Here is a 14,845-nt window from a genome sequence, read left to right on the forward strand (position 1 = left end):
CGCCTTGGAACAATTCGTCGCATCAACGCGAATTCACACTGAGATTGCACATGCAAGAGGGGGTCGGTGGTAAAGATATTGTTCTCATATTCTATAGTCCACAAAGGGTCCCGGCCATCAAGGCTCAGGAAGGACAAATGAGCACACTCTTACAGAAGTGTCAACTCATGGCCTAGCCCCTGGGTACTACCAAGCTAATTCTACTGCTTTATACTCAGCATTAGCTTCCAACCGCCGACACAGTAGGGTATCCTCCTCAAGCATCTTTCGAATCCTCGCAGCTTCCACAGAATCCTCAATGGTCTCAAACTCCTTTCTATCACCCTCCCGCCACATAAGCGGAGGTGTTCTGCTTTGCACGACAGACACCTTGAAAAGTCGTATATTGCTCTCCCGAATGGCTTTCCAGAGACCAGCCCAAGTCACGGGGTCTAGTTCTCTATCAGATCCGTATTCCCAATCAGGCCCGTCACACATACAGTCATATAGCTCAAGCTCCTCAAAGCTATCGACTCGGCTGGTGAGAAACTCTACCAGTTCAGGTCCGATCATGATATTCTTGAGCGTGAGTGAGTGGAGGAATAGGAAGTGGTCTTCCTTCAAAGGCAGAGGGATGCAGTAGTTGGTAGATGCCCCTCCAAATAGACCGTCAGGGCTGGCTTCGAGAGTAAGATGCCGAACGTTTCGCGCATGTCTCATGACGAAGTGCGGCAAATTCCCGATAAACTCTGCAAATTCGGGCTTCGTGTGCCAACAATCGCCGTCTTCGCCGCCAAAGACACCAATCTCCAAAACCTGCAGCCTTCCGAGAAAGGACTCCCATTCCGGCGTTTCCCATGCGGAAGCGTTCCTGGGAATGAGGTTTGATATCTTGAGGTTTGTGATGTTTTGGTTTGTTGAAATGGTCTGCATGACATCATTGTACTGCGCACGCCATATAATCTCGCGTTTCTTGTTGCAGTGTCTGATCCCAGTTGTCCTCATTGTCAACAATACTGCCAAGCATATTTGGATCTGACCAAGATGCGGTTTCTCCCCACCAGCCATCATGCTCAAAATTTCTCGCATTAAACTCGACAACGAAAGAACTGACATTGCTGAGGATATCGCCTCGCACGATTCTCTTGAGTGTGTCAGTTGAGGCTGCCCCCCATACGCTGGGCATAGGACCGTCGTGGGGTTTTTCTTCCATGTTGGGTTGGAAGTATACATGCAAGTGAACTCTAGAGATGAAGTTTTGGTACTTGTGGATGAGCTCCTCTAGAGCACGCGTGGATGCCAGCGGGCAAGGAATGTAGAGGGTTCGGAACAGGACCCCAACAACAGCATGGCGCATGAACCAGTTCGTGCGGCTCAAGGTTTTGACATATTGAGGTGACAGATAGCTGGCGACATGTGTGATAAGTTCGATAGGTAGGGTGTCAAGAGCGGCCATATTGAGATTGATGAAGAATGAAGGATAATGAGTTCAGAGAACGCAAAGAACAAACGGTCAAGTAAAGTACTATACAGGGCTCATGGTTGCCTGTCGTCGTGCGGTTCATCCCATCATGAGCTTGGCGTCACGATATCATTTCTTACGACCAAGGTAGAGTGACATCAAACGCTGCACAATTGCTGACCGCGTTTTAGTCCCTCTACCTATTTCCGACCAATGCTTAACGCATCAATAGTCTTACCACGTTGTGGAGCCCAATGCGCCACCAACCGACTTCGCGTGTGAGATTTTAACCTGAAGGAGCTGGAGCTCGGCACGGCTCGATGATAATTGGACGACGACCTTGAGGCTGAAATCACGATTGCATTCCATTCATACGATAACTGATTATTACTCAATATTCGGCTAATTGTGGCCCAATCTGATTCATGCAGTATAGAGCTCGGTCTGAGAACAGTGTTATTGGTCTGAAGGATGAACGACTCATGCGATATCCTTGACATCGTCCCACTGATAAATGATATGCCTCTCTCCTAGCGCTGTCTTGAGTACAATCAGCAAATCATCGATGCTTCCCAGGAATTTGAGATACAGCGTTACGGCGACGCAGTACCGTCGATGGTCTTCATCTGCGACTAGCGTGGTTGTTAAAAGCACTTCACTTTTTGAAGCATAAAATGAATCAATGGCGCGTCGAACAAGTGGCGCTGGCAGTCGTTCTGGAAGAGGCGATCCTGTTCGTAGAGCCTGTTCAATGATGCCGAGAACAGCCATGACATCTCCGATGGATCGTTCATCGAGGATGTTCGCAACGCGAATGAGGCGATCTTGCATCTCTTTTGGTAGGGTAGATGCGAGGTTGAGAAGACCGCCAAGTGCTTGGTTCATGTACTGTAGCTGCTCCTTCGTTTGTGCAAGAACCTTTTGATCGAATGGCCCGAAGCTCAATTCGCCTTTCAGCAACGCGATGGAAGGACTCACGGCGAGTAGTATCTCTGCAACTTCAATCGAGATATGCTCCGCGACTGCACCCAGGGCATGGTTTCTGTCCGTCCGACCCCAGTGAGAAATCAGAAGAGCGTAGTGATCTGATAGACTTCGCACTGAGTTCGCGAGAATCTTGCAGACGTGCGTAGTTCCAGATGGTGGACTTGGGAATAATTGCACGACAAACGCAGCGACGAAGCCAATCAAAACTGTGACGACTCGTTTCCAGAATGCTTCGTAGCCTTTACCGGGAAGACCATACTGGATAATATGATCGTGATCCCAACTGAAGCCAAGAACAAGGCAAAAGGTAGCTCCGCCCATGATGGTAGCAAATGCGAATGATGGGGGAAGATAGAGGCGCCACCAGAGCATAGGAATGATCATGACGCCAGTTGAAGCTGCCATGCCGTATGGATTGCCAACACCACTCCCAGCACCGATATACCAAGCAACCATACCCATGGCTCCTCCGACAATAGTTCCGATCGTACGCGCGATGAGCGAAAAGATAAAATCAGCCAGATATACGAGCAAAACTGTTTGAGCACTGATAACAGCCCAGATACCTTTCTCTCGGTAGAAGAAGCCAGCTGTACTGGGGAGCACTGCCGGTATTGATGTAGCGATCGTAACCACAACCATTCTCAAAGCATACATACCAGAAGGGTTGACCAACCAGTTGTACGTCGAGATGAATACACATCCAATTTTACTCCTTTGGGCGGAAGAGCCTTTATATCCTCGACTGATATCTAGTCTTCGTTTCGTTTCCTTCGTTTGCTCATCGAAAGTCTCAATGTCCATCATTTGATCGGGATCCTCCTCTGTTGAAATGTCGTAACCTGGAAAGGTAATATGTCCATGGAATATCCAGGCCAAGGCATATTGTAACCGTGAAGGAACCCATATGCGATGACTTGTTCGCTTTTCGGAGAGGTGGAGTATGTACTCTAGTAGCTTCTCAGTTGCAATGGCCATGTTCAGAATTCGTTCCTCGATAACCATGGCTATTACCATGCTGGGCAAAAATGGTCGATCAGTTCCTTCCATTGGTTTGAGGTGGCCACTTTCGTCGAACAGTTCTGCGTGCGCCTCGAGAACACCCCTTGTTGTGTTGATCACGCATGCCTCCCTCGCCTGCCGGGACCTTGCCAAAGTATCCTGAAGGTTTCGATTCAGCTCCTCCCACTGTACGGGCGATGGCTTTCCCATCCATCGGCAGGAATTGACAGCATGGATATAATCTGCTGCAAGATTGATAGCTTGCGGTCCGATCTCCAGCAGGGCTGATGTCGTATCCCGAAGCGTATTCCTCGTCCTGGAGCGTACCTCGGATCCTTCAGGCCTTTGGAAAGCACTCAAAATCGTGGCATTTTCGTGCCGATGATGTTGACCAATCTCGTATTTCTCCTTGTCCGTTGCTGGGCCAATTCGTCCATCTTCTTGAGCCTTGATATGTTCCTCTTCCTTCTGCTTCCCGCGAATTTGCGCAATTTGGAAATCGAGAAGATAAAGACTGGAAAACATGACTTTGCGCGCCCTTTGGTGCAAACCCTTAACATCATCTGCGTTCCATCGACCACGCGAAAAGTCAATCGGCAGAAACGCGAGTGCTGGCTGCCCGGCCTTGAAGACAGCGATCATACCAACCCTGCTTCCTTGAAGCTCAGCAAGCGGGATGGTCTCATCAGCAAATCGCCTCTTCGTGGCAGACAGAGCTGAATTGGACATGCGGACTAGCTTCTCAATCTGACCGAGGACCATGTACGATGTTGACTGGGGGAAGAGCAACAGGCAGCATGCTAAGCCCAGACCGATTCCAATGGCTCCAGGTTTGACGATAATCGCGGCGAGATCGCCTTGAAATTTCGGAAGTGTCGGGCCAAAGAGGATGAAGATATCGATAACAATCGTTCCAAAGATCTGCATGAGAACAAGCTTCGGATTCGCGCACCGCAGTCGTGCCAAAACATAGATGAACAAACAGCCCATACTGAAATACACAGCCGTGACACTCGCATCAAGCATGAAACCGTTATGAATCAACACCTGCGCCTCCCACGCCGGCGCTTGTCCCGTGGTCTTCGCAATCTCCTCAGCCTGCTGCTGCAGCGCCTGAAGCTTAGCCTGCGTCTCAGCATCAGAGCGTGTCGCAAGCGCCGCTTTCATCGTCAAAAGACCCCAACACCAAGCAAGACACATTCCCAACAATAGAGAAAACGCGGCGAGTAAGTAAATGAACAAAATACTAGCTGGTGGAACTGCAAAGAGAAGAATTGCACCGAGGAATGTCGCTTGGCCGATTTCAACGAGACTGGGGTGGATGAAAATGAGGAGCATCATAACCCATATTGCGATCCAGCATCGAAGAAAGATCTTCATGTCGTGGACGTTGAAGTGGTCCAGCCATGGCGGGAGTTTCCGCTTCGGACGCGCTTGAGCGGATTCATTTTGGTGAGCCGAAGCTTCGTCAGAAGAAGGCATTGTTCATCACTCCAATTGACGCGTGTTGAAAGGAATTGAGGTCAGCGAGTGAGGCCTTTTTGGAAGAAATAAATGGCAACTTTAAGGCCGGAGCTAGAGGTTGGAACTTGGTCTGAGTAAGACTTGACTATGACGTCTGTATGGAGAAGGTGAAACTCTATTGGCGAGACTAGTCTGAATGTCGTTGGGAGACATTGGAGGATCAACGATCAGATAAGCCATTTTGAATATTTAGTTCCTGCAGAAAAGGCGGTTTAGTTCATCCTTTCAGATTGGTTCTCGTTAACTTCGTGAAACCATGCTGTGATGTCATATGCTGAAGCTGTGATGAACCTCGGGGGGCGGGAGGATCCATCTTAGCGCGTTGTCCCCATCTTTCCAGCTGTGGAGTTGATGAACAACTAAACGGTGCCGTAGCCGAGAAGACGAATCAGACGAGCAGCAAGGCTACCATGCACATCGGACATCAAGAAATGGGGCTCACGGGCTATTGAAGTACATCGTTGCAGCGTGGACGTCTCAACGAGTCGATGTTGATTGCGAGACGACCTATGGGATCTAGCTACAATCGTATATTAATAGAATCACATCGCGTTCTCAATAACCCGAGGAATTGTAGCTTTCAGACCGCGAATAAGAAGTACGAAGTCTGTCCCTCTGATGACTCTCATCATGACGAATCACAATGCTTGCTCGTGGATCCGTTAGATCCAAGTCGTCCATTGGAGCAAACATTGGTCTATTTTATATATGGCAGATGCAATACTTTCTTTCTCTTCTATTTTCACTTCTCTGCCTGGGAGGCAACGAGAAAAATTAAAAATTATCGCAATATGATACAGACGGATCCCAAACAAGGTATTCAAAAGCCAATCCAACCACCGAAGCAGGCATAATATTAAGTAAGGTAGTACCACTGTGATTACCAGAAGCTCATACCAATTGATTCCAAACGAGACCTGCAAAAGCCATTCTGACCACTGAGCCAGGAATACTATCATATAGGTCACCACTAAAAGAAGCAGTATAATCCCAACCATCATTGATAGTTGCTGAATCGGGTGGGTCCCCTGGACATTTGCTGACTGGTGCTGTGTTGAGAGTTCGGAAACACGAAGGGATGTGAGTTTAGCTCGGCTTATTTCTTCGTCATGTTTCACCGTCGGACCAAGGTCGATTGGCTGCCCCTCGATGCTACTCTTCTCATTCTTGGGCTGATCTTGGGGATACACTGAACCTTGCCGACCTGCATCGACCTTGGAATCTGGGCCTTTTTCTCGGTTCTTTTCAACCTTTTCCCCGCTGGCGTGACTCTTCTCAAGGCTCTCAAGCCACCGTGCGGCATCATTGTTCTGGTTTTTATAATTCTCAATGCCAAGATCATAGTTGATTGGCCCATTTGTTATATGTAGCGAGATGTTTCGCCCCTCGGCATGCATCAAAGCGGTCAACCGCGCAAGATACCTCATCTGCTCTGCATGGTGTTCTCCGCCTAGCCTTTTGCCAACCTCGCACGGTTCCGTCAAGAACCATTCTAGGAGATCGAGGAACGGGCCCTTCTTGTTGAAGATAATTGTTAAGCCGTGAAAGGCATGGTCTAGTAGAAGACCATTGATGATGCGTGCATGATGCGTGGGGATTTTAAAGAAAGGGAATGAGAAGGTATCAGTCTGCCGAAGCTGTCCGTCCCATCCCGGTCGTTTTCTCAGCATTCCATTCACCAAAGTGGAATAGCTGTTGATAGCCTTGTGAACGGGGAGGTCTTCCAGTATTTACTTTGTTCCTGGGCCATGGATCGAGTCGATCTCGATCTGTCGGTAAAGCTGACGCCCAGCCTTTGTCTCAGGATTGTTATCCTCATGTGGCTCTGGGAGATGTTTGCTTCTCAAGACGATCATCAATAGGGGAGAGATAGGCGCGAAGAGGTGAAAGCGGGGTCCCAGGCGAATGAATTCTCCTGTGGTCTTGTCTTGAAAGTCGACGGTTGGTCCTTCGTACACATGGCTTCCTGTGTCAGGAAGAATAAACTCTTCATCCTCGCTCAAAGGGGTGCAGAAGGACATCCAAAATTCGGTAATGTGTTCTTGGAAATGAAGAAATAAGCCATAATAGACAGTCGACTTGAGAGTTTCTTGCCAATTTGCTGTCACACGCATATCGAGATCGATGATAGAACTCAAACCCTGCAACCAAACATCTCAAGGTCGTTCAATTCCGTTTCGGTCCATATACTCCTTCAAAAGATCACGATCAATCTTTTTGTAGTCGTTGATACTATTGCAGTTATATGTCTTGAAGAAGCCTGAGCCTCGCTGGTTCAGTAGATAAATGAACTTGCGTAGTACAGTTTGCTGTGTCCTGTTGATTTTGACATTTTCCTCTCCACGCTGGTGAGAGCTAACTATCCTGCGAATCACGGCACTCGTCTCGCTCTCCAGCCTGCTAAACCTGGCCTCCAGCTCGCGAGGAAACTTTACGTTTGGTGACTGGTCTGTGTACATGTCATCCAGGCCGCATACTCGTCGGATAGAAAGCTCCTCAACCTTGAAACCCTCAGCCAAAAGTTCCAAGCAGTTCACGACCCGGTTGCCGGGGTATTTTCCTTTTTCGTGATGGTGCTTTTTGCATTTTGATTCGTGGGGGCCTTGGGACAGCTGAAAGGATGGTCGAAGTTCTTTAGGATGAACTGCGGGATGAAGTGCTGGTACTGCGGCGCGTCGGCCGACATGATACCGATCGATTGATAGCCGGTCAAATCACGATTTTATTTCGGTTATCGCGTTAAGGCGGTGATCTACGAGATGCCTGCTGTCGCTGGGCAGCATTTCAAAATCTGAAACTGAAGCTTGATGAGAAAAAGAAGCGCGTAAGCAGCGGCGTATCTGATTGGGGACCAACAACTTCAGCCGCAGTCTAGATCTAAGGCGGGGTAAGGACTCTTCCACCAGTCGGCCAGCCAGTTGCTAGGATTAGGGGTCTTCAAACCGCCAACAATCTTGAGAGATACGTAACATCGGGCAGAAAGGGGAGGCACAGAAATAGCAATCGAGGTTATTTACAGTCCAGGGTGGGGGCGAAAACTTTGATAATACGGCACAGAGATTACACCGCTTCGCTGTATAAATATCGAGCGTGTTTTCGTATTCAGACAATAGTTTAACAAGCTTAAGCATATCCTTAACCTTGCAGCCTCATCAAACCTTAGCACCACCTCCTGGAAATGAAGTTCACTCTCAGTGTTTTGGCGCTTGTCGCGTCTGCCAATGCATGGACCATGCAGTTCGACTGCCCAAGAGGCTCTCACTTCGAAGGGTCCTATTCGGGCTCTAAGAACAAGGGATGCACTTCCATCCCAGCATGTGTCCCAGGCGATCATGTAAGTTAAGACATTTTTCACCGCTTCTCAGGTACTTGTTACTGACTACCGTTGGGCTAGATGGTTTGGGGTAATACGAAAAAGTCCAACTGTGTTCTGAGGCTGTATGCCGCTGCGCCTTGTGCCGCTGACCAGGAGATTGGTCATTCCAAGGAGAATTGGGATCATAAGTTTGGTCAAGCTGTTTTTGCATGGGGAGTTACGAACTGCTAGTCAGAAGTTTTACATGGCTGCAGAAGAATATGTTCGTAACAACATGACGTCTTATACGGTTCTCCAGATAACTATTGAAGATATATACATGAGATGATGTTCCAATCACCGCTTCACCAGACGTGACCAGTATATTTCGTGATACATTCTGAACTTTCTGTAAGATCTTAAGTGGTGCACTGAGAGTAGAAGTCGTTGAGCGCCTTGCAAGTTCCAGTGGCGCAGCACTTTGGACCGGTCCAGGTACTTCCGCCGCACTGGCCCCAGAGAGAAGCGCACTATGTCAGGTCAGCACATTTTAATTACCTCTAGATAGCAGTGGACACTCATGGACATGTGACTTACCTGGCCAGATGGTTGAGTCGACACGGGAGGAACCTGTGTAGATGACGCTCGGGTAGAGGTCTGTAGAGTCGTAGTGGGGCCGCTTCCGCCACCATCACCGCCGCCAGCACCGTTGCAAGAGAACTTCAGTTACAGTTAGATATGATAACAGCGTCTGGGAGAGTTGCTTCGCTTTACATACCACTGCAGGTCCAGGGATGGTGTAGCTGTTAAAGTTGGAGTAGATCTGAAGGCCAAGCGTTAATATACTTCACTATCATCTTGGTAGGATACTGTCTTACGTTGGCGGTGTACCCAGGATCGGTCTCCTTGAAAGCACCAGGAATCTTGACCTGGTTGCTGGGAACAGTACTGCCTCCACCAGAAACGCTGATCTGGGCGCAGCTGATGTAGAACTAGAGATCCATGTGAACTTCTGCGGCGAATCAGGTGCTGGTCATTTACCTGAGGAATACCTGCTGGCCAAGGGTTGTGAATGCCTAGACTCTGGATGCGAAGAAGATATTCGCCATTTGAAATGCAAGTGGGAAGGTTGAAGGTGTAGCTGACTAAGAGATAACGAGGTTAGATTCCAGGAGGAAATCTCTTGGCGTCGAATGATAACTTACGGTACATAGGCCAGGTCGAAGTGCTGCCACTGAAGGTAGGACCTATTCACTTGTCGTTAGTCGTTCTCCTGTTTATCCAGCCGATTGGGAGAGACATACCCCAGTCCTTGATCTTGAACCAGCCGCCGCTGCCATCGTATGACGAGGCAGAGCTTGGTGCCTTGGACATGTATACGGAGATAGGTCCCTGGTGGTAGACTGCAGTATCAAGAGTGAAGGTAATCGAGTCGCCAGCCTTGACTCCAACGGTCTGGGTGTTGGTTCCCGAGGCGCCGACATTGCATCGAAGGTCATTGGAATCCAGATCTAAGACATAGTTGACAGTGTGTTACTCCATGAACGCTCTTGCTGGGTAGGGGATCGAGACATACCAGTGACAGGAGAGTTGTAGTTCGAGTTCTGTCGAATGTACTGGAAGACTGGATACTTGGTCGACCCAACACTAAGCTGCTGGAAGATGTAATGAGCAGAGGTGCTCTGCACCAAAGCCACAACAGCCGCGAGTGAAGTAGCGATCTTCATAATTATCTCTCGAGATGATGTTATGACAGCTGATTGAGACTGGCCAAAGGAGACGTAAGAGGCGATGCAGGTTCAGGAGCGAGGTATAAAAGCATGCTGCGGGTGAAACGGCACGGACTTATGAATGATCACGTTCCTGATGGCAGTTTAGTCGTCCCCCAATGAAAATGATATAATGGTCCTCCATTATAGCTCCGTTATAGAATGAGTGGTCTCAATGCGTCAACTGACAACGCTGTTGAGTTCCGAGAGCCCAAAATGGAAATTTTTGCTGGCGAATCTGGACGAGGACAGTCCGCCATGGTCCAGAGATGGATGGAATGGAAGAACATGGTTGCTTCTCTCGGTAGTAATGCTCTGGAAGTCTAGCTAGATGAATGCCTTGTCCTCCTAGCATGGGCCTTTGCTATCGTATAACAAATAACTGTTACTTCGTCGAGCGACCTTGCTATAAGATTCCAAAGTGTATCTTTTGGTTCTGATTTTTGTTACAATCAACAATTACAAGCTTTGAAGCATCCAGCACCGTCGTTTCAGATCTTGCTTGCAAGGTCGTCGATGGATTCACCGGGTAATTTCGTTTCGGAATGTCATCCTCCGTCCTCAGATCCGGGAACATGGGCAGCCAACAATGTAACATTCATCTCGATATTAGGCATTTCGCCTTTGGTCAATGGGAGTCACAAGGTCTATTTCTGTGCTTCGAAGGAATAAAGCTTCGTCTTCCAGCTTTTCTTACCATTGAGATAACAAAGCATCGTCGACAATCCTCTAGCACAGAGGTCCCACCTTACGCATCGACCAACGGTAGCGATTTCAGCAATACCCAAACTACTCAAATTTCATCCTTCCTTATTCAAGGTGGGCGGCAGTATCAGCAGATGCTGTGGAATTAGGCTCCATGCAGGTAGCACTGTTTTGGTTAGCCCGAGCTAACGCATTTTGAGTCGGGAAGTTTTAGATGACCGACACCTACGCCGAGTTGAGCTGATTCTCGAAGAACAGTACTTCGCTGAAAATAATGAAGGTATAATCATGACTGTCTTTCATGGCATTGAAAAAATTAAGGTCTCTACCTGAAGATAAGACTCACATTGTAACCCTGCCCTGATGATCTTCGTCGCAATGGCGATCTTCAGGGTAGGCTCAGCCAATGAAGTGACAGGATAATCATGTCCAAGACTCAGGAAACACCAAACCCCGCATCGAGCCACCAAATGAAGTGAGTCATATCAGCCAAGACTGCTGAATAAAAGAGGTATTGCTCTTCACAAATCTTGATCCGGGAAGAGACACTGCCCGCGATCGTATCTACAACCGACAAAGCTCTCGTCAAGCATCCTTACACAGTTCCCAGCCTCATTTCAGCTCCTCAAGTTACCTCCAACAACCAAAACATCATCAAAATGGGCGAGAAAACTTTGCCTACCAGAGAGCTTGATCTAATTGGTAAAGTCGCGGTCATCAGCGGTGCATCACGAGGCATCGGTCGCGCTATCGCATTCAACTTGGCATCTCGAGGATGTTCTATCTTGGGCACCTGTGTCAGCAACAAAGGTATTGATGCTCTATCATCAGGCCTGAACGATGAGGTCACAGAACTTGTCTACAAAGCCACATCAAGAGAGCGTCCAGCAGGTCAACAGATCAAAGGGATTATCGCCGACGTATTCTCTAGCGACTGCGCCAAAACAATTGCTGATGCCCTTGAGAAGTCCTTTGACGGTCGCGTTGACATCCTGGTGAACTCAGCCGGTGACCCTATGCCCGGTGTCATTGGTCAAGTGACCACTGAAGAGATTCAGAGAAGCCTTCTAGGCAACGTCCAAACCCCAGTTCAGATCGTCGAAGAGCTCGTTCGTCGAAAACTCTTCCAACCCAACAGCCGTATCATCTACATATCATCAGTCCGCTCGCGCCTCCCATGGGCCGATCAACTGATGTACGCAGCTGGAAAATCAGCCGGCGAATCACTCTGTCGAACATGGTCGCAGGCCTTTGGTGGAAAAGATGAGCGATACTCTTTTATGGCTGGAACGACTGCGAATGCAGTCACCGCAGGTTTGACGGAGACTGACGCTGTTATGGATTGTGGGCCGGAGGTTGTCAAGACGTTCCAGGATGAGTTCTTTCCCTTGCAGAGTATACCTAAGTTTGGGCAGCCTGAGGACGTGGCTGATGTTGTAGGGATGCTTTGTGGGAATGATGGAAGATGGATTACTGGATCTGTTATTAGTGCAAGTGGTGGCTGTATCAAGATGCAATAAAGTTTTAGCATATCACAAATGGCAAAATTGAACGAATGCTTTTCCACGCTTTCATTGACATAGAGCTTAATTAAACAAGCAGACTCCGGTAGCTCTATACAAGGAAGAAATAGCAGAGTGGCGAATATGGGGTGGAAGGACCAACAAAACCTCCAATATCAACCGGCAACATTAGCTTCCACAAAACGACAACCCTTCCACGACTTAGGATGCCTTCAATTGAAGTTTGGAAAAAGTCTCAACCGCGAGCAAAGCGTCACGGGCCCGGTCCTCGCCAAGGATACCACCGTCAACCAGATTCTTCAGGACGTCACGCACATACTGGCGATTGAACGCCGCCTCGCCTTGGGGGTTTTCCTCAGGAAGCACGGAACGAACCCGAGCTTCAACATCACCAAGTTCAGAGATCGGAATGCTGGCAACCTCAAAGAACTTGGAGTGTGCGGGGGGACCGTCATACTTTACGAGAGCGTAGCGAGCTTCATTCTGACGACCTTGGGCGGTGAGCCAGGTCGTGGTGGTGGGGTTGAGGGCGGCAAACATCCAGCGGCTGGGGACCTGAAAATCGATCTTGGGTTTAAAGTCCAGAGGGGGGCTGATGGCGATGAAGAGTTGGGCGTGTGAAGGGCTGGTCTCCTCGTTGGAAGGGAGCTGTGTGCGGTCGGACATTTTGCTGGTTTGTGCGAGTAGGTTTGTTGATATGATCGGTGAAAATTGTGAGAAAGGAAACAGTTTGACTGTCCCATGGAAAGATGTAAGATGATGATGATGCTGTTGTTTTGAAAGTGGACGATTCAGCTTGCTATTAAAGCTGTCTCATGTCACACAAATATATTTGATGTTGCTGGTGAACAGACGCTATTGCCAGTGGTATCATAAACCTGTTACTGTGTCTGGTTCTAAACAGGCCAATTTCCCCCTGCATTTTGCGAACATGCCGGCTTGTGCCAGTGCATGAACACCAAGCTTTCTAGGGTTTCCCTTTGTCAGCATTATGCTGTAGCGATTGGTTAGATATCGTGGTATAATGTCTAAACAGTGAGCTGGATGTGTTATTTGTAGTTGAGACCTGTGGCTGAGAGCTTAGATTCACCACACAGAGCTTAGTTCACGAAGAGACAATAAAACCTTGTGTAAGCCTGCTCATTGGTCATCGTGAAAGCTTTTTGGGTAGAAACCTATATTCTGACATAGAACATCGAGTCCTCAATATCTGTGTTAGCAGCCTAGAGTTTAACCTTATGGCCCGCGATCCACTACTTAGAGCACCAGAGCTACTATTTTATCGCAAGTTAACACAAAACTGTCTCAAGAAAACAACAAACATCGACCAGCAAAGTTGGTTTCTAGAGCACCCTGATGATTCCAGCTACCTAAGATCCCTCTGATTGAACTTCAGAGCTCATGTCGAAGTTCTTTGCAGTGACATAAACTCTCAGCCACAGTTCTGAACTGCAAATAACAGATCTGGCTCACAGCTCACAGCTTGTTTCAAGATCCAACAAAACATTGTCAACCTGCATCTGACTAATCATACCACCAGCCACCAATTTCTTGAATAGATCGCGAACCTACTTGCGGTTACACTCCAGATCGTCCTGCGCGTCCTCAGGATAAACAGAATCGATCCTGTCTTCAACATATCTCAGCCACACACTCGGGAAGCTGGCTATCTCGAAATGCTTCAGCTGTCGCTCGGGACGCCCAATTGTCATGCGGTCCCCCGATATCTCTACGGGGATCTCCATCGGGAAGATGACCTTGATAGATTCGCCAGAGGCATGGGCCCTCAATTACGATACTCCAGAGGTGGCGAGTGCTGCAGAAATGGTCACAGAGCTGAAGAAATTGCTCATAGGATGTAGAGGGGTTCACTATGATGTAGAGCTGAGCGCGTGAGGAATGTTCCGGAGGCGGTTGCGAATGGTCAGGCATTTTGTTGATTTGGTGAGAACGAATGGGTTTGTTGATATGATAGAAGTGGGCTGTGATGATGTCTAAATTGGCTGCTTGATGACTGTGTGGTAAGTCTGTTGTTTGAAAACGGTAACACTTAGCTACCTCTTTATAGGCTCCTTTCTACGTCCAACACGTATCTTCAACATCTCATGCAACAATGAACAGGCCTTACTATTGCTGATACTGTGAAGCCACGGGAAACTGGACAAGCAAGTGAATAGTATGCCTTGTATTTTCTATGAGCATGTTGGATAGTTCTAATGAACTTGAACATCTCGCAACCAAGAATTCGGGATCCTAGTGATCTCGTAGTACTTTACGTCTTCGCCAGGATAACTGAAACTTAGATTGATCTTGGGGATGTCGGTTTGGCGAGCTTGCGTTGTTAGCCAGAGGCTTTGGCGTGGTTGAAAGTGGCGAAGCTCCAGATATTGGAGGTGTGTACGATTATGAAGAGCTGGGCGTGTGAGCTGCTTCTTGGGTTGGTCTCCTTACGGGTCAAGAGGTCAGACATCCTACCTACTTGAGGTAGGTGTATGCGGAAAGGGAACCAGTAGTTTGACTTTTCGGGTTCGGGTACAGAAGTGAAGGTATTAGTTTACAATGCGTCCGACTATACGGACATTTATGGACTATTCTGGAC

The 14,845-nt window shown here is 48.2% G+C and overlaps 13 protein-coding genes across 13 annotated transcripts in view; 4 read left to right on the top strand and 9 right to left on the bottom strand.

Moving 5' to 3' along the window:
- FOXG_22629 (uncharacterized protein) overlaps positions 1-141 on the top strand; it is a gene marked incomplete at both ends in the record, with an annotated part of 920 nt that extends 779 nt beyond the window's left edge. Inside the window, one exon of the mRNA XM_018403034.1 lies at positions 98-141. Coding sequence (XP_018257733.1) covers positions 98-141 — 44 coding nt within the window. The remainder of the gene's footprint in view (positions 1-97) is intronic.
- Positions 142-186: 45 nt separating this feature from the next.
- FOXG_16911 (uncharacterized protein) lies at positions 187-1,469 on the bottom strand (the record flags this gene model as incomplete). The annotated part of the gene is made up of 2 exons (XM_018396932.1): positions 933-1,469; positions 187-850 (listed from the first exon to the last, which is right to left on the bottom strand). Exons 1-2 carry the CDS (start codon positions 1,433-1,435, stop codon positions 187-189), a joined length of 1,167 nt encoding a protein of 388 aa, XP_018257734.1. The 5' UTR covers positions 1,436-1,469.
- A 336-nt stretch (positions 1,470-1,805) lies between these two features.
- Positions 1,806-4,965, bottom strand: FOXG_16912 (uncharacterized protein). Its single transcript, XM_018396933.1, has one exon. It carries the CDS (start codon positions 4,910-4,912, stop codon positions 1,922-1,924), a length of 2,991 nt encoding a protein of 996 aa, XP_018257735.1. The 5' UTR covers positions 4,913-4,965; the 3' UTR covers positions 1,806-1,921.
- Positions 4,966-6,453: 1,488 nt separating this feature from the next.
- FOXG_22630 (uncharacterized protein) lies at positions 6,454-7,068 on the bottom strand (the record flags this gene model as incomplete). Its single annotated transcript, XM_018403035.1, has 1 exon — positions 6,454-7,068. One exon carries the CDS (start codon positions 7,066-7,068, stop codon positions 6,685-6,687), a length of 384 nt encoding a protein of 127 aa, XP_018257736.1. The 3' UTR covers positions 6,454-6,684.
- Positions 7,069-7,110: 42 nt separating this feature from the next.
- Positions 7,111-7,413, bottom strand: FOXG_22631 (uncharacterized protein; the record flags this gene model as incomplete). Its single annotated transcript, XM_018403036.1, has 1 exon — positions 7,111-7,413. The coding sequence occupies one exon, from the start codon at positions 7,411-7,413 to the stop codon at positions 7,111-7,113; it is 303 nt and encodes a 100-aa protein (XP_018257737.1).
- A 74-nt stretch (positions 7,414-7,487) lies between these two features.
- FOXG_16913 (uncharacterized protein) lies at positions 7,488-7,640 on the bottom strand (the record flags this gene model as incomplete). Its single annotated transcript, XM_018396934.1, has 1 exon — positions 7,488-7,640. The coding sequence occupies one exon, from the start codon at positions 7,638-7,640 to the stop codon at positions 7,488-7,490; it is 153 nt and encodes a 50-aa protein (XP_018257738.1).
- Positions 7,641-8,042: 402 nt separating this feature from the next.
- Positions 8,043-8,621, top strand: FOXG_16914 (uncharacterized protein). Its single transcript, XM_018396935.1, has 2 exons — positions 8,043-8,288; positions 8,349-8,621. Exons 1-2 carry the CDS (start codon positions 8,133-8,135, stop codon positions 8,499-8,501), a joined length of 309 nt encoding a protein of 102 aa, XP_018257739.1. The 5' UTR covers positions 8,043-8,132; the 3' UTR covers positions 8,502-8,621.
- Positions 8,518-10,086, bottom strand: FOXG_16915 (uncharacterized protein). Its single transcript, XM_018396936.1, has 8 exons — positions 9,826-10,086; positions 9,554-9,760; positions 9,455-9,496; positions 9,291-9,394; positions 9,128-9,241; positions 9,028-9,072; positions 8,847-8,969; positions 8,518-8,779 (listed from the first exon to the last, which is right to left on the bottom strand). Exons 1-8 carry the CDS (start codon positions 9,974-9,976, stop codon positions 8,669-8,671), a joined length of 897 nt encoding a protein of 298 aa, XP_018257740.1. The 5' UTR covers positions 9,977-10,086; the 3' UTR covers positions 8,518-8,668.
- Positions 10,087-10,180: 94 nt separating this feature from the next.
- On the top strand, positions 10,181-10,345 carry FOXG_22632 (uncharacterized protein; the record flags this gene model as incomplete). Its single annotated transcript, XM_018403037.1, has 1 exon — positions 10,181-10,345. The coding sequence occupies one exon, from the start codon at positions 10,181-10,183 to the stop codon at positions 10,343-10,345; it is 165 nt and encodes a 54-aa protein (XP_018257741.1).
- Positions 10,346-10,439: 94 nt separating this feature from the next.
- FOXG_22633 (uncharacterized protein) lies at positions 10,440-11,049 on the bottom strand. Its single transcript, XM_018403038.1, has 2 exons — positions 10,953-11,049; positions 10,440-10,889 (listed from the first exon to the last, which is right to left on the bottom strand). Exons 1-2 carry the CDS (start codon positions 11,024-11,026, stop codon positions 10,829-10,831), a joined length of 135 nt encoding a protein of 44 aa, XP_018257742.1. The 5' UTR covers positions 11,027-11,049; the 3' UTR covers positions 10,440-10,828.
- A 39-nt stretch (positions 11,050-11,088) lies between these two features.
- On the top strand, positions 11,089-12,852 carry FOXG_16916 (uncharacterized protein). Its single transcript, XM_018396937.1, has one exon. The coding sequence runs from the start codon at positions 11,383-11,385 to the stop codon at positions 12,241-12,243; it is 861 nt and encodes a 286-aa protein (XP_018257743.1). The 5' UTR covers positions 11,089-11,382; the 3' UTR covers positions 12,244-12,852.
- Positions 12,448-12,912, bottom strand: FOXG_16917 (uncharacterized protein; the record flags this gene model as incomplete). The annotated part of the gene is made up of 1 exon (XM_018396938.1): positions 12,448-12,912. One exon carries the CDS (start codon positions 12,910-12,912, stop codon positions 12,448-12,450), a length of 465 nt encoding a protein of 154 aa, XP_018257744.1.
- Positions 12,913-14,587: 1,675 nt separating this feature from the next.
- On the bottom strand, positions 14,588-14,716 carry FOXG_22634 (uncharacterized protein; the record flags this gene model as incomplete). Its single annotated transcript, XM_018403039.1, has 1 exon — positions 14,588-14,716. The coding sequence occupies one exon, from the start codon at positions 14,714-14,716 to the stop codon at positions 14,588-14,590; it is 129 nt and encodes a 42-aa protein (XP_018257745.1).
- Between the last annotated feature and the right edge of the window lie 129 nt (positions 14,717-14,845).

Source organism: Fusarium oxysporum, chromosome 13 (assembly GCF_000149955.1).
Source record: "Fusarium oxysporum f. sp. lycopersici 4287 chromosome 13, whole genome shotgun sequence".
Lineage (NCBI taxonomy): Eukaryota > Fungi > Ascomycota > Sordariomycetes > Hypocreales > Nectriaceae > Fusarium > Fusarium oxysporum.

Bases quoted from the DNA above. Each gene is read 5' to 3' on its own strand.
- FOXG_16914 (XM_018396935.1), top strand. From the start codon at position 8,133: ATGAAGTTCACTCTCAGTGTTTTGGCGCTTGTCGCGTCTGCCAATGCA. The intron at 8,289-8,348 runs GTAAGTTAAGAC...CCGTTGGGCTAG, and splicing joins CATGTGTCCCAGGCGATCAT to ATGGTTTGGGGTAATACGAA.
- FOXG_16912 (XM_018396933.1), bottom strand. From the start codon at position 4,912: ATGCCTTCTTCTGACGAAGCTTCGGCTCACCAAAATGAATCCGCTCAA.
- FOXG_16915 (XM_018396936.1), bottom strand. From the start codon at position 9,976: ATGAAGATCGCTACTTCACTCGCGGCTGTTGTGGCTTTGGTGCAGAGC. The intron at 9,761-9,825 runs GTATGTCTCGAT...ACTATGTCTTAG, and splicing joins CTACAACTCTCCTGTCACTG to ATCTGGATTCCAATGACCTT. The intron at 9,497-9,553 runs GTATGTCTCTCC...ACAAGTGAATAG, and splicing joins GTTCAAGATCAAGGACTGGG to GTCCTACCTTCAGTGGCAGC.
- FOXG_22633 (XM_018403038.1), bottom strand. From the start codon at position 11,026: ATGAAAGACAGTCATGATTATACCTTCATTATTTTCAGCGAAGTACTG. The intron at 10,890-10,952 runs GTAGGTGTCGGT...TAACCAAAACAG, and splicing joins GAGAATCAGCTCAACTCGGC to TGCTACCTGCATGGAGCCTA.
- FOXG_16916 (XM_018396937.1), top strand. From the start codon at position 11,383: ATGGGCGAGAAAACTTTGCCTACCAGAGAGCTTGATCTAATTGGTAAA.